The sequence below is a fragment of the Aethalodelphis obliquidens genome, unplaced genomic scaffold (genome assembly GCF_003676395.1).
Source record: "Aethalodelphis obliquidens isolate GAN/ISIS:26980383/991018 unplaced genomic scaffold, ASM367639v1 scaffold4, whole genome shotgun sequence".
NCBI classification, from domain to species: domain Eukaryota; kingdom Metazoa; phylum Chordata; class Mammalia; order Artiodactyla; family Delphinidae; genus Aethalodelphis; species Aethalodelphis obliquidens.
The window spans coordinates 1,901,826-1,926,664 of NW_020837948.1; the positions used below are offsets into that span (position 1 = coordinate 1,901,826).

The following is a 24,839-nucleotide window of genomic DNA, read 5'->3' on the forward strand; positions in this document are numbered from 1 at the left end:
AATGCCTTCAGAAGGGCTGTACACATTGCAAAGACTATGCCCTTAAACATCTAATATGCTGACATCTACTCAAATAACCATAATGATAAGAGCTGTCTTTTTTTAACTTTTTATTATGGGATTTTCCAAACATTCAAAAGGATTAAGAAGACTAAAATGAACTTCCTTATGCAACATCACCAAGTTTTCCCAGCTATCAACTTTCTGCTTTCTTGTGTCATTTATAACACTTCTGTTAGTTTTGGGGTGGAGTATTTTAAAACAAATCTACAACGTCATGTCATTTCATAAGGGATTCCCCTTGAATCTATGTTCATCTCTTGATGTTCAAATCTTGTCAAATGTTGAGGGTTAAAAGAACTATCACTTGTCCAAAACCTCAAATTGCAAACATATAGTTACTGACGTTTATCATCATAACCCTAAAACTTATGTGATTTTTTTTTTTTTTTTTTTTTTTTGCCGCACTGCTTGGCTTGCAGGATCTTAGCTCCCTGACGAGGGATCGAACCTGGGCCCTGGCAATGGAAGGGTGGAATCCTAACCACTCAGCCAACACAGTATTCCCAAACTAATGTAATTCTTGATTCAGAATGGTTTTAAGAAAATAGCTAATTTTGCACTAGCTGAGAAAACCAACTCAAAAAAAAAATAGTTTGTTTCTAGCTCTAGAGTTTGCCAAAATGACAGATCTGTAGACAGCAAGTAAGAGCTAGTCAATGGAGTCAGTTTTAACAAACACTGTGATTAGAATTCCACTTTTTAAATGGAATTTTTTTCTGAATGCTACGAAGTTTGATACTGCTTTGAAAAAAAATCCAACAAACGTATTCCTAATGTTTTGAAGTCCATTTCCTGAGTTAAGAAATTTTGATAGCCTAAGAAAAACCGGCTTTGAAAAGGTCAAGGGGACAGGGGGTTCCTTTATCACAAAAGAAATCACTATATAAGCGTATATATAAACAACCAACTTTTAAAAACCAAACAATTTTCCAGTATATAATGGCTTTATCTTTTTTTCACCAACATAGAATCTTAAAAACAACATAGGGACTTCCCTGGTGGTACAGTGGTTAAGAATCCCCTGCCAATGCAGGAACACAGGATTGATCCCTAGTCCAGGAGGATCCCACATGCCACGGAGCAACTAAGCCTGTGCACCACAACTACTGAGCCTGCGTGCCACAACTACTGAAGCCCGTGTGTCACAACTACTGAGCCCACAAGCTGCAACTACTGAAGCCTGAGCACCTAGAGCCTGTGCTCTGCAGCAAGAAGCCACTGCAATGAGAAGCCCACGCACTGCAACGAAGAGTAGTCCCCACTTGCCGCCAACTAGAGAAAGCCCACGCGCAGCAACGAACGAAGACCCAATGCAGCCAAAAAAAAAAAAAAAAGCAACATAAACAAATAGGTCTACTTCCCAGCAACAAGTGAATTTATTGTTATGAGCTTTAAAGATTACAGTTGGGTATCACTGGTCAAATACTTACGATTTTTCTTATAAAATATTGCAGGTTATTTTACACCAGGGAATAATAAGCAATGTTCATATAGACACAAGAACAAGGCCACGTCAAAACATAAATCTTTTTATTCCTAGAAGATGAGTTTCTTATTTGAGTCTGCAAAACCAATAATTCTCCCTCAAAGCAGGGAGAATTAATTCAGGACAAGTATGCTCCGGAGTTAAATTTAAAGGACAATTATCAGGGAAGCCTTGAAATCAGATGCCACACTGCATTCTATACGGTAGACTATTACAAACTGCAAATTACAAATCCCAAAGTTAGAATATCTGCAACTGGAGTAAAACCAGGAGGCCAATCATTCCAACACATCTGAAAATAATCCTTGTAAGACAATTTACTGACTAGATGTTATTTTAGCATAAAGCAACTCAAATGCAATGTCTTCCTTAATAGTGTATCTCCAAATCATACCATTATGAAAAGGTCATATGCCATTTTCAGAGAATGACCAAACAAAATCAGTTCTCAGCAGTCTCTGGTTCTAAATATTGAATATTCCACTTTATTTATTTATTTATTTATTATTTTTTGTGTGTGTGGTACGCGGGCCTCTCACTGTTGTGGCCTCTCCCATTGTGGAGCATAGGCTCCAGACGCACAGGCTCTGCGGCATGTGGGACCCTCCCGGACCTGGGCACAAACCCGTGTCCCCTGCATCGGCAGGCAGACTCCCAACCACTGTGCCACCAGGGAAGCCCCTGAATATTCCACTTTAAAATAAATAAGTTATTGGGTGACTGTCAAGTACTTATTTAGCAGTCATCAGATGTGATCACAGATAAAATAAACAGAAAAAATAAGGTCATTTGCTCAGAGAAGAAAAATATCACATTCCATAGACTTTAAATTAACCCTTCTAATTTTATGACTAAGAAATATGAAAACCATAGTAATTTTCAAGAGAGCAGGCCTGAAATCACAGAAGAGAAAATTTCCTGGCAGCCAGGGCTATACCTGTCTCTGGCAAAGATAGTTTGGAAACTCAAGGAGTTTTATTAACTACCTTAAGTCCTCTAAAACACCCAATTTTTAAAAAAAATTTTTTAAGATCAATGGACAGAAAATATTAGCGTAGAAAGTTATGATTGATAAGCTTCTAATTTTACATGTCTGTCACATATGGGCATTCTAGATAAACAGGCTTATTTTATAAGCAATAAAATGCCTACTTTGCTACATTTAAACAATGACACTATTTTAAAAGAATCAATTTATTATCAAAATATGACAACTTTGCCAAAGGTAAAAAGAATAAATGAGAAAGAAGGAAGTGTATTATTAATTTCCTAAAACGATACCAATTTGCATGTATTTATAGCACTTTCTAGTTTTATGTTCAAGTCAAACATGGTATCCCCTTCCCCTTCCACACTCAAATGGCGGGTGGCGGAGGAGATCCTCTGTCAGCTGTGATTAGATGCTTGAACTACAAGATCATGCAGACTTGTGGGTGGAGACTGCTGCTTTGGCTCTTTGCTATAGACAGAGCAAGGAACGGAGCTATCACACAGAGCTGAGAAGAATCTGCTACAAGAGACAGGAGAGCAGCCTCGGTCACTGCCTATCCAGATCTCTGTTCACCTTGTTCTTGGCTACACATCATTTAATGCTCTTTTGTCTCAAGGCATTTTTTGCATTACCACCACCCATTATCCCATTTTCTTCATTTTGCTTGGTCTTGAGTGGTTCTCTGTGCCCTCTAACAAAGTCAGGTAGAGGGGCAGCTATTAATGACCCTGTTTTACAGCTGAGAAAGCAGCTCAGGGGGAGGCTACTTGATCAAGCTTTAACGATGCCTATTCGATGTAAGCATTACTGTCCACCATCCATGGCATCACGTATGATGAGGACCATCAGAAGTAGCTCTGGACTGATAATCAGAAGGCTTAATTCTAATCTTAACTACTCTTACCTGGGTATGATCATAGCCAAGTTACCTCTAGTTTCAGGCTGTTTTGAAAATAGGTGGTTGGTTTTAGCTCTGGTTAAGATGGGGTAAACATTTTCCACCCTGTCTATCCTACTGAATGCAACTAAAAACCCTGGAGAGAATACATAAAGTAGCAATCTGAGAACTGAAATGAGAAAGAGCCAAATCCACAATTACAGTTGGCAGACAGGGCTATAACTGTCTCAGTAACTATTAGAACAAGCAGACCCTAAATAAACAAACAAATAAATAAGCAATCAAGGTATAGAAGTACTGAACCAATTCAATCAACCAATGCCATCAACCAACCGGATCTAACTGACATTTATAGAACACTCCATCCAGCAACAGCCAAAACACATAGCCAAGTGCAGACAGAACATCACAAAGATAGCACCACTGGGTCATAAAACAAATCTCAATAAACAATTTAAAAAACTGAAATCATGCAAAGTATGTTCTCTGACCAAACTGAATTTGAATTAAACTAGGAATCAATAACAGAAATTTAACAAGAAAATCTCCATATACTTGGAAATTAAACAACATACTGTACTTCCAAATAATCCACTGGTCAAAGAGGAAGACTCAAGGAAAATTTTTAAATATTTTGAACTAAACAAAAATGAAAATACAAAATATTGAAATTTATGGGATGGAGACAAAGTAGGGCTTATATGGAAGTCTGCCCTAAATCTTTACATTTAAAAAGAGGAAAGATCTCAAGCCAATAACCTAATTTCCCACCTCAAGAAACTAGAAAAAGAAGAACAAAATAAACCTAAAGGAAACAGAAGAAACAATGAAGAACAGAAATCAGTGAAATTGAAAATAACAGAAAAATCAATGAAACCAAAAAAAGCTGGTTCTTTCAAAGGATCAACAGAATTGATAAACCTATAGCCAGACTGGCAAAGAAAATAAAGGAGGCAGATACAAATTACCAACACTAGAGAATATGGCTACAGACTCCCCACAAACACTAAAAGGATAATAAGAGAATGCTACAAACAACTTTTGCATATAAAACTTGACTAACTGGATAAAATGGACCAATTCCTTAAAAGCCACAAACTTCCAAAATTTATCTAAGAAGAAATATATAACCTAAATAATCTCACATCCGTTAAGAGAAATTGAGTTTGTATTTTAAAACCTTCAAAAAATTAGCTGAAAAAAAAATTAGTTGGCTGGACTAGATTAAGGCTTGGCAAACTTCTGTAAAGGGCCAGATACCAAATATTTTGGGCTTTGGGGGCCATTCCATCTCTGTCACAGCTACTCAACTACGCGACTGCAGTGGAAAAGCAGTCATAGATTGTAAGTAAACAAATGGGCATGGCTATGTTCCAATTAAATTTACAAAAACAGATGGCAGGCAAGACTTTACCAGAGAAGTTTAATTTGTCAACCCTACACTATGATAACTAATGTCACTTCAAAATTCTAAAATGTATAATTCTATATTTCCATGGTCAAAAATCACTGACAAATAGTTCAAGAAAAGGATAATGCAAGTACTATCACACAGAGATAACTGACTCTGTTTTGACCAAGACTTTCTAGAAGTATATACTGTAGTAAACAAAAAACCCTCCCAGACAACTCACCACTTCAAACTAGTCCTGAATGAATCATTACCTCAAAGACGAATCACCTTATTAACGTGAAAAATCTTCAGTGTTCTCAAATTAATAGTACTTTGGAAATAAGCAGAGTATATGATTATGAACAAAGCCTAAAAATCCATGACACATAAAACTAAGGGTCTAAGTTTATTTCTAAACTTGTGTCATAATGACCATAAGAAACATTGCCAAAAATGTGGGAGGAACTACAGAAGAAAATTTATATTGCCTATTATCCCACCACCCAGTGATAATTACTAATATTCTGATATATTTAGAGATTATTACTACCGTTTAATTTAGACACATTTTTTTAGATATAAAAGCTCTTCAAGCCCGCCTGACATCTAAAAAGCATAAATTAATACCAAGGACAGTCTAACAGCAGTCTCCTGTAGGCTAAAACCTGATGCATCTGCAGCCTGACGCTGGGCAGGCTTCCGGGTCTGCCCTATCATCCTGATTTCTAGAGACCATTCTACTACTGTTCCATTAAGCCAGCGCCATTTTATCTAATATATAAACATGCATCTTTCTGCATACAAAAGGTTAGGAACTTGCCTGTTAAATACTGCAATCCATAATGCCAGAGTGGCATATACAGGAAGCACCTCAGGCCTCTTAAAAAGCAACATAAAATATAACTAGGGTGAGATGTCCTCCTCAGACTTAAGAAGTTCTCTTAAACCTCTCATTTCACACCACAGAAAATCACACAATTTTTGACAAAGAAGCTTTCCAAATTAAATAAATGCTAATGTCAAGAGGACTAAGTCCTAAACATGCTCGAATTCTGCATTCAATGAAACTTCTATTTATACCTAAATTCTCCAAATATGCTAGGCAGCTCACCGAAAAGCTTACACCAGCAAATCAATAAAATCATATAGCTACAGAACTATGGACTAGCAATACAGGCAAGAGTCTACTGCAGGGGCTTCCCTGGTGGCGCAGTGGTTGAGAGTCCGCCTGCCGATGCAGGGGACACGGGTTCATGCCCTGGTCCGGGAGGATCCCACATGCCACGGAGCGGCTGGGCCCGTGAGCCATGGCCGCTGAGCCTGCGCTTCCGGAGCCTGTGCTCTGCAACAGGAGAGGCCACAACAGTGAGAGGCCCTGCATACCACAAAAAAAAAAAAGAGTCTACTGCAGGAAACCCAAGGGTTCACACAAAGATGAAAATCATAGCATATCATATAACAAAACTCAGGCCCTGTAGCTGCACATCAGAGCCAACTGAAACATCTATGACACTCAAGTAACTCCAGAGAGTCTAGCTTGGGAGAATACTCTAAAAAAGCTTTCTCTTCTTGTTCAGCTCACTTCAAGCAGCTATACCAGACCTGGGTTTACCTTATTTAGTGTGAAATATTTAACTTCAGTAATAAATTTCAGTAATAAATTTCATTTATAAAGCTATACAGTGAAAAAACCCATGATTATTAAAAGATGATGATGTAAAATCGTATTTGCTGACTTACAAAGATACACTATGATAAAAGTAGTAAGCATTCAGATTTTCAGGTCACAGGGATCTGAGTTCAAATCTCAGCTATATGAGTATTTTTGAACAAGTAACAATTCAATAGGGTTATTATGGAAGTCAAACAGGTAATAATGTATGTCTCTCAGCACAATGGCTAGTATATGGTAAGCAGTATAATAGTAAAGACAATCCTTATTTCTGTTGTCAAAAAAGAAGAAACAGTAAGAAAAGAACAGATAAATGTGTACATACACACATAGAATGAACTCTGGAATGCTATATACCGAAAATGGTGATATATAATGAACAGAGAACTTTATAATCAGAAGAAAATTAACCTATTCTAATTTTGAAAATAAGAAAATGCAGCCACAAAATAATGCAGTTAACAAGCTCTTCGAAGGAGTCCTTCAAAGGCTTGGAAGCTTTGGCTCCGCAAAAGTGGTTCCAGGAAAGCATTTGCAAAACTGAGAAGAGATTAGCATCTAGATTAAGTGCTTCCCCTCACTGCAATAACAATATATCTTTGAGAGTGAACATTAACTGCACCTTATTCATATATTCCATATCTAACTATTATCCAAATCAGATAAAAATTTTATACCTGATATGCTAACATAATCAAACCCCTGAAATACAGGCCCAGTCCAATACAAAAAATGTCCAGTTACTTCATTACTCTGTTAGGATCCTACAACCTCCAACGTTTCTGGGCAAGAGCAAAGATAAAATTTAACCTTAAGCAACATCATCCTCACCTGGTCCTAAGCTGTACCAATTTTCTTCTGCCTAAAACTAGTTTAAGGTATAAAAAATACAAGCTACAATAGCTACTATGTAAGTTACCATTCTGGACACTGAAGGAAGAAGTTGGGACTTCCCTGGTGGTCCAGTAGCTAAGACTCCGTGCTCCCAATGCAGGGGGCGGGGGTTCGATCCCTGGTCAGGGAACTAGATCCCACACACTTCAACTAAAGATCCCACATGCAGCAATGGAGATCCCGCGTGCCACAACTAAGACCCAGCACAGCTAGCTCAATAAATTAATTAATTTTTTTAAAAAAGGAAAAAGTTGATGCTTAACTCTTATCTACTCCCCTTAGCTGGTTGGTTACCCAGTAGTCAGAATTATCCAAGAGAAATATAATACAAGCAAGAAACAAAAACTACATATATAATTTAAAACTTTCTAGTAGCCATAAGTAAAAAGAAACACGTAAAAACTAAGAACAGATTTTATTTAACCCGATATATCCAAAATATTATCAATGAGATACTACTGAGATATTTACAGCTTTTTCAGTGCAGTAAGTCTTGGAAATCTGGTATATAGTTTACACTCACAGCACATCTCAAATTGGACCTGTCACCTATTAAGTGCTCAATAGCCACATATGCCTACTGGCTACCACACTGGATGGAACAGAGCTAAAGCTACTCAAGCCCAAGGCATGTGTTTCTTCTCACCAATTATAAATTCTAATTCTAGTCAGTCAGCATATGACCATGAACTGCTGGACAAGATTGCTCAGGCCAAAACCAAATGGAATTCATTTCAAAGACTGAGGGTCATTTATGTTTCAAACACTGCGTTAAGAGTTTTCAGATTGGGGTCAGGGGGAGGGGGGTTAAAGTGGAGAGTTTTGTTCATTTGTTTTTTGAGGGGAATATGAGTGTGATAAAAGAGACAAATAAGTTTGGTCCCAATAAATTCTACTGCAGTACTGGGAAAAACTCAAAGCACATGCCCTAACAAAGGGAGAAAGGACCACATTAAGGATCAGCATATCCCTTAGCAGAATGAATAGTGTGAAAGAAAGAATTCAGCTGTACCAGGTACAGGGCTCTTCAGAAGGAGACTTTTCAATGGCATTGAAATACTATCTTCAGAGTATTATAACACAGAACTGGGCTCCAAAGTCAACTATACATTTAAGAAACAGAAAGTTTAACCTATTAAACTAGTAGTTTGTTTTAACCCATTAACCTAATTGTTTGTTTTTTTAATTTTGTTCATTTTTTTTTTTACTATGTTTATCGTATAACATAACATTTACCATCTTAACCAATATTAAGCATATAGCTCATAGGTCTCAAGAACATTCACATTATTGCGCAACCATCACCACATCCGTCTCCAGAACTTTTCACTTTCTCAAACTGAAGTTCTCTCCCCATTAAACAGTAACTCCACATTCCCATCTCCCCCAGCGCCTGGCACCCCCATTCTCCTTTCTGTCTCTATGAATTTGACAACTCTAGGAACCTCATGGAAGTGGATCATACAGGATTTGTCCTCTGTGTCTGGCTTATTTCACTCAGCAAAATGTCTTCCAGGTCCACCCATGTTGTTGCACCATTAACCTAATAGTTTGAATGTTATACGAATATTTTGTGTCTATGCGGAGAACATTAAGAGGGTTAAAACTATTTTAAAATTTAAAAACACTCTGCATACAAGAACGGGGACAAACTGGAAATACATATACCTAAATGTTAATAGTAATGGTGGGTCAACAATTTAATGCACATGTATGATTTTCAACTACAAAAAAATAAACAAAGTGGCAATAACTTTTTTCAAATTCAATTACATTTCACTTTAATTTCAATCCATTCACTTTTTTTTTTTTTGGCCACACCCCGCAACACGTGGAACTTCCCCAACCAGGGATTGAACCTGCACTCCCTGAAGTAGAAGTGTGGGGTCTTAACCACTGGACCACCAGAGAAGTCCAATCCATTCACTTTTTTTTTTTTTCAATCCATTCACTTTTAAACCCATCCAAGCTGTTTTTCTTTCTCTAGAATCCTCATAGGCAGAGTAACCTTAGGCTGATAGAGCAAGAACAAATTAAACATAACCACAATAACTACATTTCATTTCAAGGAAAGCTGGAAGTCATTTGTGAAACAAAGATCTACTGAACAGTCAAAAACCCTCTGCTGTCAGGCATCTGAAGCATTTCCATAATGTTTAAGTAAGTAGGGGTCAAATGCATTACCCTTAACATCAGTATCTCTTAGAGCATCATACAGTAAGTTAGTGATAGATCTAAGACTATCTATCTCTAACTCTTCAAACTACAATGCAAGTAGAAGCATTAAGGCTGCTGGCCTCCTGGCCCTTGGAGCCTTTAAAAGGGAGTTTGGCCCTCACCCTATGATCTAACATATCACTTCCATTCACTGCTATTTCAGAGTATTAATTTTTTCCAAAAATGTCATCTGTATACCGAAAGAGCTAAAGGAAGTAAGGGTAAATCACCCATGGCCTCCTCCCCCATAACCCTCTAGAATGTAAGGTCAATAAGGGCAAGGATCTTTGTTTTTTCCACTAATATATCCCTAGTACCATGAATATCCCAAACTGTTCACTTTACCCATTCTCCCAATTCAGCGTGAGTTCGTTAAGCAAGCACCTATTGAGTATCTCTACTACCATTATACTAGACCCTGAAAGAATATTTTTTAAATAGTTCCCATCTTTCAAAAGCTTAAAACCTAGTTGCAGAAATTACATGGATATAGGAAATACAATTGAGCAATGATTCAAGGAAGTAAACAATTGAGCGCAAAACTTCAAGCTACAAAGAAATAATGTAGAATGGTGTAGTCTGAAATGGCCTTCAGCAAAGAGATGGGGGGGAAATGTGGGCCTTGAAGGAAGGGCAGGTTAGGTTTAAACAAGTAGGAAGGGAATTTCAATAACACAATGAACAATGTCCTACTGAAGGCATGAGCTCAGACTGGCCTGAGCAGGCAGAACAAACTGAAGTGGAGAAAGTGAATACAGCCTGGAATAAGACAACAGCAGTGGAGACAAAAAAGGACAAATGCAATAAACCATCGTAGCACTTTCTCCACCTTAACTGCACATTGGAATCTCCTGGGGAACTTTTAAAAATACTGATGCCTGGAACTCAATTTGGTGATTCTGACTTAATTTGGGTACAACCTAGACATCAGGATTTCTAAAAGTTTCTTTTTCAGAAAAAGCTTTTTTTTTTTTTTTTGGCTGCGTTGGGTCTTCGTTGCCGCATGTGGGCTTTCTCTAATTGCAGTGAGCAGGCTTCTCATTGCAGTGGCTTCTCTTGTTGCAGAGCACCGGCTCTAGGCACGCGGGCTTTGGTAGCTAGAGCACGCAGGCTCTAGAGCACAGGCTCAGTAGTTGTGGCGCACGGGCTTAGCTGCTCCGCGGCATGTGGGATCTTCCCGGACCAGGGCTTGAACCCGTGTGCCCCGCCTTGGCAGGCAGATTCTTAACCACTGCGCCACCAGGGAAGCCCCCCAGGGATTCTAATGTGCATCCAAAGTTAAGAATCATTGCCTTATCCCACCAACTGTACATTCTGGAAAAATAAAACTTTATTAAATTTTAAAAAGAAAAAGAATCATTGCCTTAGAGGAAACACCAATGTAACTTGATAAGTGGCAACACAGGATGAAGAAGGAAGGCTCAAGAAATTACAAGATTTTTTTAAAAGTATGTATCTATAAAAATCATGACATGACTGAGAGAACCCAGGAAATGAAAAAAAGTAAAAATACGTGAACCTTTCTGGATTTTACCACTCTGTCAACAAAGTTCTAAGTACTGAACCAGTTTTAATTAATCCAGACTGTCTCAATTCTCCACATACCATAATTATTTATCTAATATTTTTCAAAAGAAATAATCAAAACTTAAAGTGAATCATTTTTTTAAAATCAAGGTAAAGCTCAATACAAAGATTATAAAATAAATACTCCATTCCAGCTAGAAATAATCTCATCCTCCTTGCAATCCCCATGGTATTTTAGTAGTACCTATGATGGTACTCCCAATAAATGTTCTGTAGAGATGCTGTATGTTTCAGAAGGGAGGGATCACAATGCCTCATTCCTCCTTTTACACAGCACACTACTCTGCAGATGACACATACTCAATATGAACTGAGTGACAGGAAGATACTGCCGGTTAAGTTCTGTCACTGGAGGTTCTAACTGTTCTTGAATGCTTCATAAATAAGCAAAAATCTATCCCTAGTTGATTCTGCTTCTTGCAGACCCTTTTACCATTCTAAGCTTTCTTCAAATGTGCTTCATTGCCTGCCCCCTTTATCCTCACTCCATCACTTTTTGACAGGACACAGCCTGATCACTGTTATGTGAGTCAATTCAAGGAAACTAAATATTTTTATCTTTAGAAGAAATGTGTTCAGAAATCATCTTCTAAAATATATTTCTGAATACTGAGAGAATTTCTTTCAAAACCCCCACCATAATCCTTAAATTTCAGCCTGACATCAATCACTGTTCTAGCTTTCACTTACATAATAAAATGTTATGTAAGAGTGCTGTTATGGTCTCCTTATCTTCAGTATAAATGAGTATCTCCCACCATTACTTACATCCATGGCGCAAAATAGAAAGTACTTTTTGTCTGGCATTCTGGGGAGAATCTAGGAGGTACCTCATGATCAGAGATGGCTAGTCCAAGATGTGACCAACCCCAAGACTCAAGGAATATCTTTTAGACTGGTTAGGAAACTCTAGTATGGAGGAATGAGAACAGATTTATCACATACTCTTCCCCACAAGGGCTGTTTTTAAAGTGGTTTCCCAATCATAACTGCATTGGACACTTTCGTACCACTTCAGCACACGATAGTAGATAACTGATTCACATACATGCCATGAGTCTTTGTTTCCCTGAGCCAGTCTTCAAATTATTCATTTTTTTATATTTTCTGATTTTCAGGCTTATATATGCATTTTTAAATGTGTCCCACATTTTCACTGTGACTTATCAACCGCTTTTTCCATTTGATTTAACTAAGCCTCTAATCTCATTTTTCTGAGGTAGACTTCATACGATCAAAACATGGCAATGGCTTAAAAAAATTCAATATGCTTCACTAATTTCACAATATGGTAGAAACAAGATAAACAAAGGAAAGCATTCATCTTCACCCTAGGAATTCCATCATGACTCACCATTATATGTTCACTTATATAAGAATATAAGTGAACAAACAAGATGTATGGCAAATGAACAAATGAGAAAGTACCAAGGAGCTTTTTGTGAAAACTATTAAATAGGGAAAAATCACTAGTGAGAACTAATCTGCATTGTCCTTCTTCCCTTTAAAATGATTTTATATAATTTTTATTTAATTTATTCCTTCTTTGCCACAGTAAAATACGGGGTACAAGGTCTAAACTACACTAACCCTAAACCAGCATTAAATAATTGGAATGAAAGAAGTATTAGGGAAGGAAAAAAGAAGACATTAACAATACAGAAAAGAAATCAACAGATACAGTATTTTCTATGACAAAAAAATTGTCAGGTATCCAATTTCACAGCACTGGTTTTTAAACACAAACCTTAAAAATTAAAAAACACTACTCAGTTCACCTAATACACTTCTCTACTTGGCAATTACTTACTCTTATAGCACTGCACATGGCTTATTCAAATAACTTCATCAACTATGAATATTTTCAGCATTCCATTTTGCCCAAAATTAGATGGCCACCTACATGTGATAATGGAATTTTAGGGGTATTGAAGGTTACTATCCCTACTAGACACATGCTGAAATATTTAGGTGAAGCAATACAATGTCCGCAACTTACTTTCAAATGTTTCATAAAAATAAAAAAGGTTGTATATGTGTATATATACATATACATGCATATATTTACACACACAAACATGCACATGTATTTACATGTTAATTGGTGAATCTAGATAAAGGGTTGATGGGTGTTCATTATATGATTTCTGTAAGTTTAAAATTTTTCACACCAAAATGTTGGGCAGAAAGGGGGCACTACAGAAAGCCATTTATCCATTCCTTGAAAAATTTTACTCCACCCAAGAGTCAAGAAGCTAAAAACATATTTGACATATATAGTTAAAACGTATTTGACATGTACAGTTAAAACATGTATAGTTAAAAGACCTCTTAACATGTATAGTTAAGACCCAACAATTATTATGGAAAACTCCTGTTACTTCAAAGAAAAGTTCTGAAAAACACCTCAGATCCAACATCTGCTATAGAAAATTCCTCTTACTCACGTTGCCCATGTACTCCGAGAGCAGGTCCTGCAAGGCCTGGCGGACAGCATTACACTCTGCCACGATTCTCTCACGCCGGTCATCACGTGTGCAGGATGAATCAGCCATCAGGGCAGCCCCACTAATGATGCTTTCCAGGCGCTCCTCCAGGGAAGGCCTAAAGCGCTCCTCGCTGAAGCTCAAGGGGTCCACAATGATTTGTTTCTGCAAAGGAAGCATTATTGAATGCTAGTGTAATCTCTATCCCCTCCAATATTCAAGAAGGTGAGTAAAGTGTTGATTAGGAACACCAATATATAACATAAAAATTCCAATGCCTGAAACAAAGTTATACTTCTTGGCAGATGAGGGGCATCCCACACAAGTTGGCCTATGGTGGATTACTTCTCAAAGAAGACGCTGGAAGCAATACTATCCAGCGGAATGGGGCCTGAATAAGGTACAATACCACAAATGCAAACAGAAATATGTCGGCATAAAAATCATGTTCACATTACTTAATCTGAACATCTAAAGGTCAGCCTATGCAGTAATAGTAAGTTACCAAATGAGAATTACAAGGAAAATAAACATTAGCACTCTTGTTCTTTTCTATGTACTGAGTATAAAACTGCTACATGACGTTAGCAGAACTGTTTCACCACAAAAAATAAATAAAAACAAAACACTGACTTCTGTCTTCAAAGTTTCAGAAAGTAATGAATTTATAATCAATTTCAATTTTCTTCATCTTATACATTTCATTAAAGCTTATAAACAATTCAGTCTCAAATTTATCCTGTTAATTCCAAACTAGAGACTTGCTTTGCTGAAAGACCTCCAGGTATTCTGTAAGAGATGACAGGAACCTGTCCCAACAAAGCCACTCTCTGAGGTACAACTGCCCGCAAAAGAATAAATCCTTCCTCTGTCTTCCCTTCACTCCCCTGACTCCACTTAAATCCAGCTTTACCACTGATGAGTGAGGTCAGGTCACAAGTAAGCTATAGGTACTAGGTCAAACATCAACACCCCCAGGACAAGATCTACTGGCCTTCCTCAAACTTCTCCACTTGATACAATTTATCCTTACACCAATAAATGTCTGTACAAATATTTTGCCTTTAATTTTTCTTTATACTAACTATGCTCTTATTGATCTCAGTTTAAATGCCAAGTTTTTTCTCTAAAAAAAGCTTGCCCTTTTCCAATAAGTACACGTCTTCTTTCCCTTCCAAAGAACCGTCAGTTTCAAAATTAAACATACAATTCCTTCGGTTTATTATTAACCTACACTTTAGCTGATTATTTTTTTACCAGATTAAGTTACTGCAGTATTTCTCTGGTCAAAACTGAATACATAACATCTTCTTCTCAATGACCAACAGGAATGAAGAATGAATGGTCAAAGAATTTTAACATAGAGTCATAGAACTTCAACAGACCTGTAACCGTTTAGTCCAACCCTGTCATTTTATGAATGAAGTTTCACTGTAGCCTTAAGAGGTTAAGTGACCTCTGATAGACATTACTCAACTTAGGGCAAAATGTAATCTGTACCGCCTTGAAGGGGGCAGTACCTAATACTACCAAATTTGAAGGGGAAAAACAACAGTGCCAGTTAATTGTAAGATATATCTTAAGAGTTTGCCATAAAGTCATTTAATGTTTAAGGCTCCAGGGTAAAAATTCAGTTCTAACATCATGGTCTTTAGGCTTAATACTGTCTTTACCCAAGACAAAGTAATGGGGTGAGACAAAGGAAAGAAAAGACCAGAAAAAACTGTTAAAATGCACTCCATTATATTGATTCTATACCTCAAAGCACTCCTGCTAATGAAAGGATGCTGGTCACCTGGAAGGCAATTTTCCCTTATGTTAATTAAAAAAAAAATAACATAACAGTTGGTCTAAAAAAACAAACAGAAAAAAAACCACTTTAAAAAAAATCTTAAACTGCTGCCATCTACTGGAAGCCATGAGGCATTGTGGGTAGGAATTTAAAACCATAAAACACACGCCCAAAAATTAAGATTAAAGTTGATACATAGGATAGTGTATACACAGAATATATACACAGAACAGATCTGGGGCATCATCTATAAAAGGTAATTATATGGCATTATGCTAAGGAAGTATTTTAATCCTAAATTTGCTTCCACTTGATTAAATTTTGTCTATTATTTAGTCATTGAGAAGAGAAGTGTATCTAGGCAGACAAGTCAGATTAAGATGACAGCACTTCTGCCGTAGTCACTTATGATGTGTCTGTATCTCTCACTGACTGTGAGCCCCTGGAGGGCAGAGCCTAAGTGCACTTTGCCTCTGTATCTCCCATAACTTCATATCTACCAGAAGGTTAAAGTCTTGATTGAAATGAACCAAATTCATATCTTCACCAAAGAATGACCTCATAGGAAACACAAGTTGCATAAAAGAATTCAGAAGATTAAAACTAAAAAAGAAAAGAGAAGGGAAGGAGAAGAGGAAGAGGAAGGGGAGGGGGAAGAAAAGATAAAATGCTTTAGGCCAAGTCAAGGTCAAGTAGACTGATGGTTCATAAAATCTCTTTCAACTTAGACTACAAATCTAAGGAGAAATTGAGCTTTCATGAGAAACCTTGATCACATTTCCCCAGAAATCTGTTAACTTTGAGGGATGGTCAAGAGCCTGTAGTCTCCTCCCAAGTATAACTTACATCAAAGTTATTGAGGGCATATGCCAGTTCTCCTCCTCCACCCTGGTGCTGGGAGGCATCATCTGATGCAGTAGCCTGGGCGGCATTAGAAATGCCTGTGACCGCCTGCTGCAGCTGCTTATATATCAGGTCTCTGTTGGCCTTATAGGCTGCGACATCAGGGTGCTGTAGGCATGCCTGGGATGCAGTATAGAGGATTGGAATGTTTTTCTGCAGGATTCCTCTGGCTGCAGCCATCTGATCACGATGGCCCATATCTTTCAGTTCCTACAAGAGTAAAACAAGAATATGGGTTCTACTCATAAAAATTTGTCAGTGAATTCTGAAAAGTTAGAATTTCTACTAATTAGACAATATTTTCATTAACAGCCTGGCTTGAAAGTTCATCACAAAGGAGGCAGTATGGCTTAGTAGGTAAGAGTTCAAACTTTTCCAAAACACACAGACCTGAATTTGAATCTCCAGCTCTAATTTTTACTATTATGATCCTATTTAAACTCTCCATCCTCAGTTTCACCTTCTGTAAAATAGGAGCAATAATATTACCTCTTACAATTGTCTTGAGGATTAAATGGAACAATGCATGTAAAGCATCTAGAACAGCACTAAATAAAAAACAAAACAAAACTGACTAGCATCTTGATTACAACTTTATAAAGATGGATGTACCTATTCCAACCAAAATAGAAAAATCAGAGACACATTTAAACACAGTAAAACTTATTAAGAGGATTTCTTTTTTATTAACTTATAAAAGTTCACTGAAAGATTTTTATGAAATTTGGGATGGGATACCACAAGTTTACACAAACTACGCAAACCAGCCAGGTGAGGATGTGGCAGGCTGTTCTCCCAAGTACAGAACATCTCCCCTCCCACATCCCAAAGACCACCTTAGGACCCGGATTATTAAGGCATAAAGCTGAGGCTCATGGACTCCATGACTTTAATCCAAAAGGTTTGTATTTCACTGTAATACTCTATAGACATGTAGTCTTAGGTGAAACTGTCCTTTTTCAATTTCCTCTACCCCATAATTATAATTCAGAGTTAAAAGGATTTGAGGTTCCTAACATGGTTTCAACTACCAGCATCTACTTGGTAAACTGGGTGAATATGCTAAGTGATAATTAAGTGATACCAATAATAAGCAAGATGGAAAGGGGGTATTTCTGGTACCCCTATGTTACTGCAATTACTCAGAGAAAACTAAGTCTTCAGTAAATGTGGACTGCCACCACAGAAGAGAAATATAAGTGATAACCATAACTGACCACCAACTGTTCCAACTCTATTTTACGTGTGATCCTAGAATTTCAATGTTAATGTCACCAACTGAATCCTAGAGTACAAATTTAAATGTTTTTAAAATGAGTATTACATGTACAAACAGTAAGAGAAAACTGACTTAGAAAGGCCAAAGTCAATTACTCAACTTAAAGTCTGACAGCTGTTTAATGGCTCATCTTTCTAAATGAGTTCCTGATTAAGCATTAGAACACCAAACCTCCTCCCTTTTCCTGAAACTTCATCTCACTATATGTTTTAGGTTTGCATCTTTATTCAAACCTTGTATAATATGACAGCTTACTTTTCCTCCTAGAATTCTTTTCTCATTTGTAATCTGAATTTGCAAGCAATAGCACACAGCACTCCAAATGCCCTGTAGCACCATACATTAGGCTAAATATTCATAAACAGGACCCTGTGGATTTTGAGAATCAGTGATCATTTCAAGACTCAAGCTATGACAGGTGGTTGGGGCTCACCATTATGCTTAAACAGCTGGTGCACGTGTTCTGTATGGCATTGTCTAAATGTCTTGCCCTCACCACAACCTCAGGGACTTTTAAGTTTTCTAAGGAGGCATTTGCGTTTAAGCAGTTAATAATGTCCTTTGTTTTATAAAATGTTTTGCAATCAATTTTGGCATTCTTCCTAAGTATCTATAACCTAGATATCAGTACAGCCTCTTGTAAAGGTTAGCAAAGACACTTGTGGTCACCTAAAGTTATAATAGGTGCCAAAATTACTATTCAACATCTGACTTTCCTAAAGCCGCTGCCTGGCCTGGTATGATAAACTCCTACCTTTCCAAAGACTACATCAGGTTCAATACTCAGAAATAGGACCCCATGGATTTAGAGAGTCGACGATCATTTCAACTATGACAAAGGTCTAGGGCTCACCATCATGCGTAAACAGCTAGTGTACATGTTCTGTGTGGCATTTTCTAAATGTCTTGCCCTCATCACAATGTATCTTTGATAGACTTCTTTCACAAGTACGGGGGATATATTTTAATCTATGATGAAAATGACAGCCACCATCGTTTGTCCTAACTGCTAAGGTGTTCTATTTTCTCTCTTTAGAATTGCTTTTGCCATAGGACAAAGAAACTAGGTTTTGTTAAGATAGGAAAATAGACATTATCACAAGGCAGCACGACTTACTATAATAATGATCAATCATAAGAATTCTTTTCAAGATATATAGTCCTGATAAGTAACCCAGATTAGTGAAAAAAAGTGAGCTATTAAGCAGTGTAATAGATTACTTAGAAAATTATAGAGTTCCTTGGTCTACTTCAGCCTTCATGATTCACTAATCTGACCAATCCAGTTATATTTCAAACAGACTCAGGAACAAACAGAAAACATAAAGTGGAAATGACCCCTTTCAACATAATTCGGACCAACTATCACATGCAGTGACCAAGAAACAGAAGCTAAATTCTAAGCAATCCATAACACTTTCTAACCAAGACCTGGAAATTCAAGTGAAAGTTTCCTCTCATGTCCCTCTTAACAATATAAAACTGTAGCCATAGATACTTTTTTTTTGGCCACACCGCGCAGCATACAGAATCTTAGTTCCCCAACCAGGGATCGAACTCCGTGACCCCCCCACAGAGTCTTAACCACTGGACAGCTAGGGAAGTCCCCACAGATACTTTTGATCAGATGTCTTCTCTTGGATTCAAATGACTATACTTAAAGAAATGGTCCATGGTCAAACCCATCCGGTACAGGTGATTTACACATAAAACAGTGGCAGTACTATCCATTACCAATTTGTCTGTTCAGGCTTTCAGAAAAATAATCATGAAAGAGTTCACAGACTAGGTAAGAAGCACAACATTTTTACCAAACCTATTTCAACAAACTCATGTACCTGGGTGGGTAGATTGTAAACATCAAAGTATTCCATCTTTAGCATACTGGGGAGGCAGAATTGAAAATGTAAGGCAGAGGTAGTCCTCTTCACAGGAACCAGGGTGGATTCTGGCAGATCCTTACCTCTGCCATCTATTTCACCCTTACAGTCAAATAAGAGCCTGCAGCCTAATAGAAATTCAAAACTTCTAGTCAGCAAATAATATTCTAGCCCAAGAAAGTAACAGATTATGGTCACACACAGAATCCCATTCCAGGATGGATCTGCAGTACAGCAAAATGGGTTATTCTCTCTTTAGTTAAACAAATATTTATTGAACACTATTGTATCCAGGCAATGTTCTAGGCATTAGGGATTATAGTAGCAGTTTAAACAAAATCCCTGTCCTCTGGAGCCAGACAAGCCTAGGTTCAAAACCTGGCTCCACCACTTACTAGATGAATGTCCATGCCAAATTACTTAACCTCTCTATGCTACATACAGTTCCTTCACGTATAAAAACTAATATCTGATCAATTATAGGATCTACCTTATACTGTTTTTGTAAAAATTAAACAAATTCGTGTTTATCAAGGAACTGTAACAGTGTTTAGCACATAGTAAACACCTTTTTAAAGTTATTCATTATTATTTTCAGCAACATCCTCACCCCCACGCCATGTTCCAGAAAAACCTTAGAGACAAATAGGTAAATCCCAGAGTGCCTGTATATCTCATAAGGTTCAACATTTCCTCACTGGGTGGCTGTTGCTTAAATGGTACAAGGGAGGCTAAAGCATCCAAGTACACACATCACATCCAAATACTGCTCTTGAGGAAACACCCTTTTTCTAGACTAGGGCTGCCTGCAAATATAAAAGGCTTGATGAGGAGGTAAATTATTATACACCAAACCCGGGAAGAGAAGGAAAGGTCAAAGGTGAAAACAGTCCAGAGTACTAAGCATACAGCAGTAGAGGAATTCTGCCAGAAAACACATGTGCAAAATTGTGACCAGTAACTGAAGGAGGCCAATGGGCAGTATCTAAAAGGGAGCATGAAATTTCCACCAGGCTGGTACTTTAGGATAAAATGAGTTGAGTTTAATTCCCAAAAACAGCACTAGTTTATAGAAATATACACCAAGGCCCAGGCCCTATAAAAAGTCACTTTATGATCAGAAGGCACACAGGCACCCACAGCCAGCCTATTCAACAAATTCTACTGTAGGAGGCTAAGGCTAAAGGTTAAAGAATTAGGTCCAAGGAAAACTATAAATGACCATGACATACTACAAACCCAAGACAAACTTTAAAACATATCACTCAAGATACCAGCAGAGGGACTTCCCTGGTGGTTCCAATGGTTAAGAATCCACCTTCCAATGCAGGGGACGCGCGTTCAATCCCTGGTCTGGGAACGAAGATCCCACATGTCGCGGGGCAACTAAGTCTATGCACCACAACTAGAGAGCCCAAGTGCCGCAACTAAGACCCAACGCAGGCAAACAAATTAATTAATTAATTAATTTTAAAAAAAAAGATACCCACAGAAAACAGATGGTAAAATCAAGCTGGGCAATTCAAAGATGGTTTAGGGACTATGCTACAAAAGGTATGGGCAAAGTTCAGGAAAACCACAGGCTATTAGGGCACTTAGGCCCAAAGAGACAAAACGAGGCAGCAGTTACCAGAACCCAGGAAGTGAGGTGTGGGGAGAATACCACCCAAGAGAGGCTATGACTTTTAGCAACCCAGGGCAACCAGCAGGGAGGGATAAAACCCTATCCTCACTGTCCTCTGATCTCCTAATAGCGCTCCCAGTGGCCAACCCAATCAGAAGCCAGAGAGCAAAGAAGCCCCTGGATGCAGTCCAGACAGGTCAGGTCCCTGGGGCAGAGAGCAGGGTGACCAAGGTCAGAAAACAGACATGGAGGTGCTAACAGAAGATCATCTGGCATGTTAACTAATAATTTCAAGATTTTTATGACATCTTATTTGGGAAATGTTTGAAATTCACTACTTTTTTTTTTTTTTTTAAATACACCAGGGATTATGAAGGAACTCTTCATGGATTCATGGCACACAGAATTAAAACTCAGGCACCATTACTTTCCAGTAAGTTTCTCCAGTAGCATACAAAATTCTGGACTATTATTGTGTTTATCTCAAGAACATCATCAATTTACTTATTCCACCATTTTGCAAAGATATGCAGTAGTGTCAGTCTAAATGTTCTCACTTTCCTCAAATAATATTAAGTCTTGGGGCTTCTCTGGTGGCGCAGTGGTTGAGAGTCCGCCTGCCGATGCAGGGGACACGGGTTCGTGCCCCGGTCCGGGAAGATCGCACATGCCGCCATGTGGCTGGGCCCGTGAGCCATGGCTGCTGAGCCTGCGCGTCCGGAGCCTGTGCTCCGCAACGGGAGAGGCCACAACAGTGAGAGGCCCGCATACCGCAAAAATAAAAAATAGTAAGTCTTCATAAGTCAAAATCAGACTAGGTTTTAAGACAGTAAGACTATTCACCAAACTTTATTTTTTAAATATAACTAACATTCATTTCACATATTCAAAAGAGAACTTATATCAAGAATGTTAAGTAAAATAAATTGTGAACATAATTTGGCCAGCTTGCCATATTTATAAAATTACCATACTATCATACAACAAGTTCTTCTTCGGATCAGTCAGCCCCAGCAAAAAGAAAAAAACTCTCTTGCACTATTGGTGGGAATGTAAATTGATACAGCCACTATGGAGAACATTATGGACGCTCCTTAAAAAACTAAAAATGGAATTACCATATGACCCAGCAATCCCACTACTGGGCATATACCCAGAGAAAACCATAATTCAAAAAGACACATGCACCCCAAAGTTCATTGCAGCACTATTTACAAGAGCCAGGTCATGGAAACAACCTAGATGCCCATCGACAGACGAATGAATAAAGAAGATGTGGTACACATATACAATGGAATATTACTCAGCCATAAAAAGGAACGAAATTGGGTCATTTGTAGAGACGTAGATGGATCTAGAGACTGTCATACAGAGTGAAGTAAGTCAGAAAGAGAAAAACAAATATATATTAACACATATATGTGGAACCTAGAAAAATGGTACAGATGAACCAGTTTGCAGGGCAGAAATAGAGACACAGATGTAGAGAACAAATGTATGGACACCAAAGGGGGGAAGTGGCGGGGCGGAGTGGGGGGGGTGTGATGAATTGGGAGATTGGGATTGACATATATACACCAATATGTATAAAATGGACACGTAATAAGAACCTGTAGAATTCAAAAAGAAAAACCTACTTGTGATTTATGTGATGGAAACATAAGCCAACACAAGGACAAATGATAAAAGCACACTGAGCCTATACTAACTAAATTACTCAGGCAATACAACAAATCTAGCTATATTATCAAGTGTAATATTAAGTACTGGAAATGTAAAACCAGGGTGTCATATGTACAGATTCAGTCTGATCACACCTTACAGCTTAAAATATGAGCAATAACTACTATTCACCAACTGCCCACTGCTGAGGGCCTACTGAGTGTCTGGCACTATATTAAATACTTCACACACATTCTTTAATTCTCTCAACCCTGTGGGGTAGAATTTTATACTAATGTAAATGTAACCAAATGAAAGCTGAAGTCTCCAAAGCTGAGGCTGTCATATATTGGACATTTACAGTATTGACCCCCATGTTCCTCATGCCTGTCAGAGTTCTATTCTCAGGAAGGCTACCACTGTCACAGACAAGAAGGCAGATCTTCATTACTCTGAGTCAGATAGAGTTAACTGCTTTCCTCTTACCAATGATTAGTAAGGAATGGGTATGTTATACAATCCATATTTAGGGCGAATCTGTTAGAGGCTTCTAGATCATTTGCTTATAACGAGAGACATATGGAAGAAACAGTCTTTTTTTCTCACTGGACATATTGATGCGTGCAAATGTCATACCTAGAGCTTCTACAGCCATCCAGTGCCAGGCACACTGAAGATGGTAAATGCTGGAAAATGTCAAGAAACTGAATGCTTGATGATATTGCAAAGCCTTTAAATTTAACAACCCTGAAGTCACTTAACCTAACTTGGCGCTTCTAATTAGTGAGAATATAAACCCCTCAATGTTCAAGCAGTTTTGGAGCTGGGTTTTCTGTAAACTGCAGCATAAAATATTTTAACCAATACAGGTATTGGCTAACAATAATAAGAATTCGGGACTTCCCTGGTGGCGCAATGGTTAAGAATCCGCCTGCCAATGCAGGGGACACGGGTTCGAGCCCTGGTCCAGGAAGATCCCACATGCTGCAGAGCAACTAAGCCCGTGAGCCACAACTACTGAGCCTGCGTGGCACAACTACTGAAGCCCATGCACCTAGAGCCCGTGCTCCGCAACAAAAGAAGCCCGAGCACCACAACGAAGAGTAGCCCCTGCTCGCCGCAACTAGAGAAAGCCCGCACGCAGCAATGAAGACCCAACGCAGCCAAAAATTAATTAATTTATTAAAAAGAAAAAGAATTCATCTACTCAGCGCTCTTTAAAAATAAGAATAGCACAAGCTTGATCAGGACTATGGAAATTATAAGAGCTGGATGGTGACACATGCATCCCCCCTAAGGAACACACATCTAACACACAGCATCCAGGAAGGGCACAGGGAAGACTTCAAGCACCCCAACAGCAAAATGCCAAAGGGCTAGCAAAGGCTGGAAAAATAAGAACACTGATCCACATACCACACAACACAAATTCCTAACACTATGAAAACTACTTGAATGGTAAGAAACACTTTAAAAGTTATAAAATATGGAGGGGGAGGTACTTTCTGGTATAGAAGTAATTCCAATGTTTTGACTAGTTTAAGGTTTTTAAAAGTTTGAATTAAACTCCACCACCAACTCAAGTTCATCCTTGAACACAGAGAACAAAAGCCTATCACTTCTCCAGACACTATCACAAACTGCTAAGCTACCTAAAGTAAAATTTTCACAGGAATCAAAATAGGAGCAAAACATGAATACAACTCAATACTAACTTTATTAACAATACTGAAAGGACACATCATAAACTAAATATTTTAATGGAACTATATTAGCAGAGGGAGATATTGGTACCTTTTGAAAACTTAGGTAAAATCGATTTTTCCCACTAGGTAATAATATAAACAACTTAAATGTATCCCCAAATCATGGTTGTACCTGTTGTCTTTTGGCTGCCATAATGTTCAGCTTATCCACTTCAGGTTTCAGGGCCTTATATTGTATTCCCAAGTCCTGTTCATTGCCAGCATTCCTCAGTTTCAAGATACCATCTTCTACCTATAAAACACACA

At 38.0% G+C, this 24,839-nt stretch overlaps 1 protein-coding gene across 1 annotated transcript in view; it reads right to left on the reverse strand.

The window, feature by feature from the left end:
* The window catches only part of CTNNA1 (catenin alpha 1), a 177,602-nt gene that overhangs the window by 90,334 nt on the left and 62,429 nt on the right, over positions 1–24,839 (reverse strand). The window contains exons 5-7 of the mRNA XM_027096196.1: positions 24,706–24,825; positions 16,326–16,592; positions 13,649–13,852 (exon numbers count right to left, since the gene is read on the reverse strand). Coding sequence (XP_026951997.1) covers positions 13,649–13,852; positions 16,326–16,592; positions 24,706–24,825 — 591 coding nt within the window. The remainder of the gene's footprint in view (positions 1–13,648; positions 13,853–16,325; positions 16,593–24,705; positions 24,826–24,839) is intronic.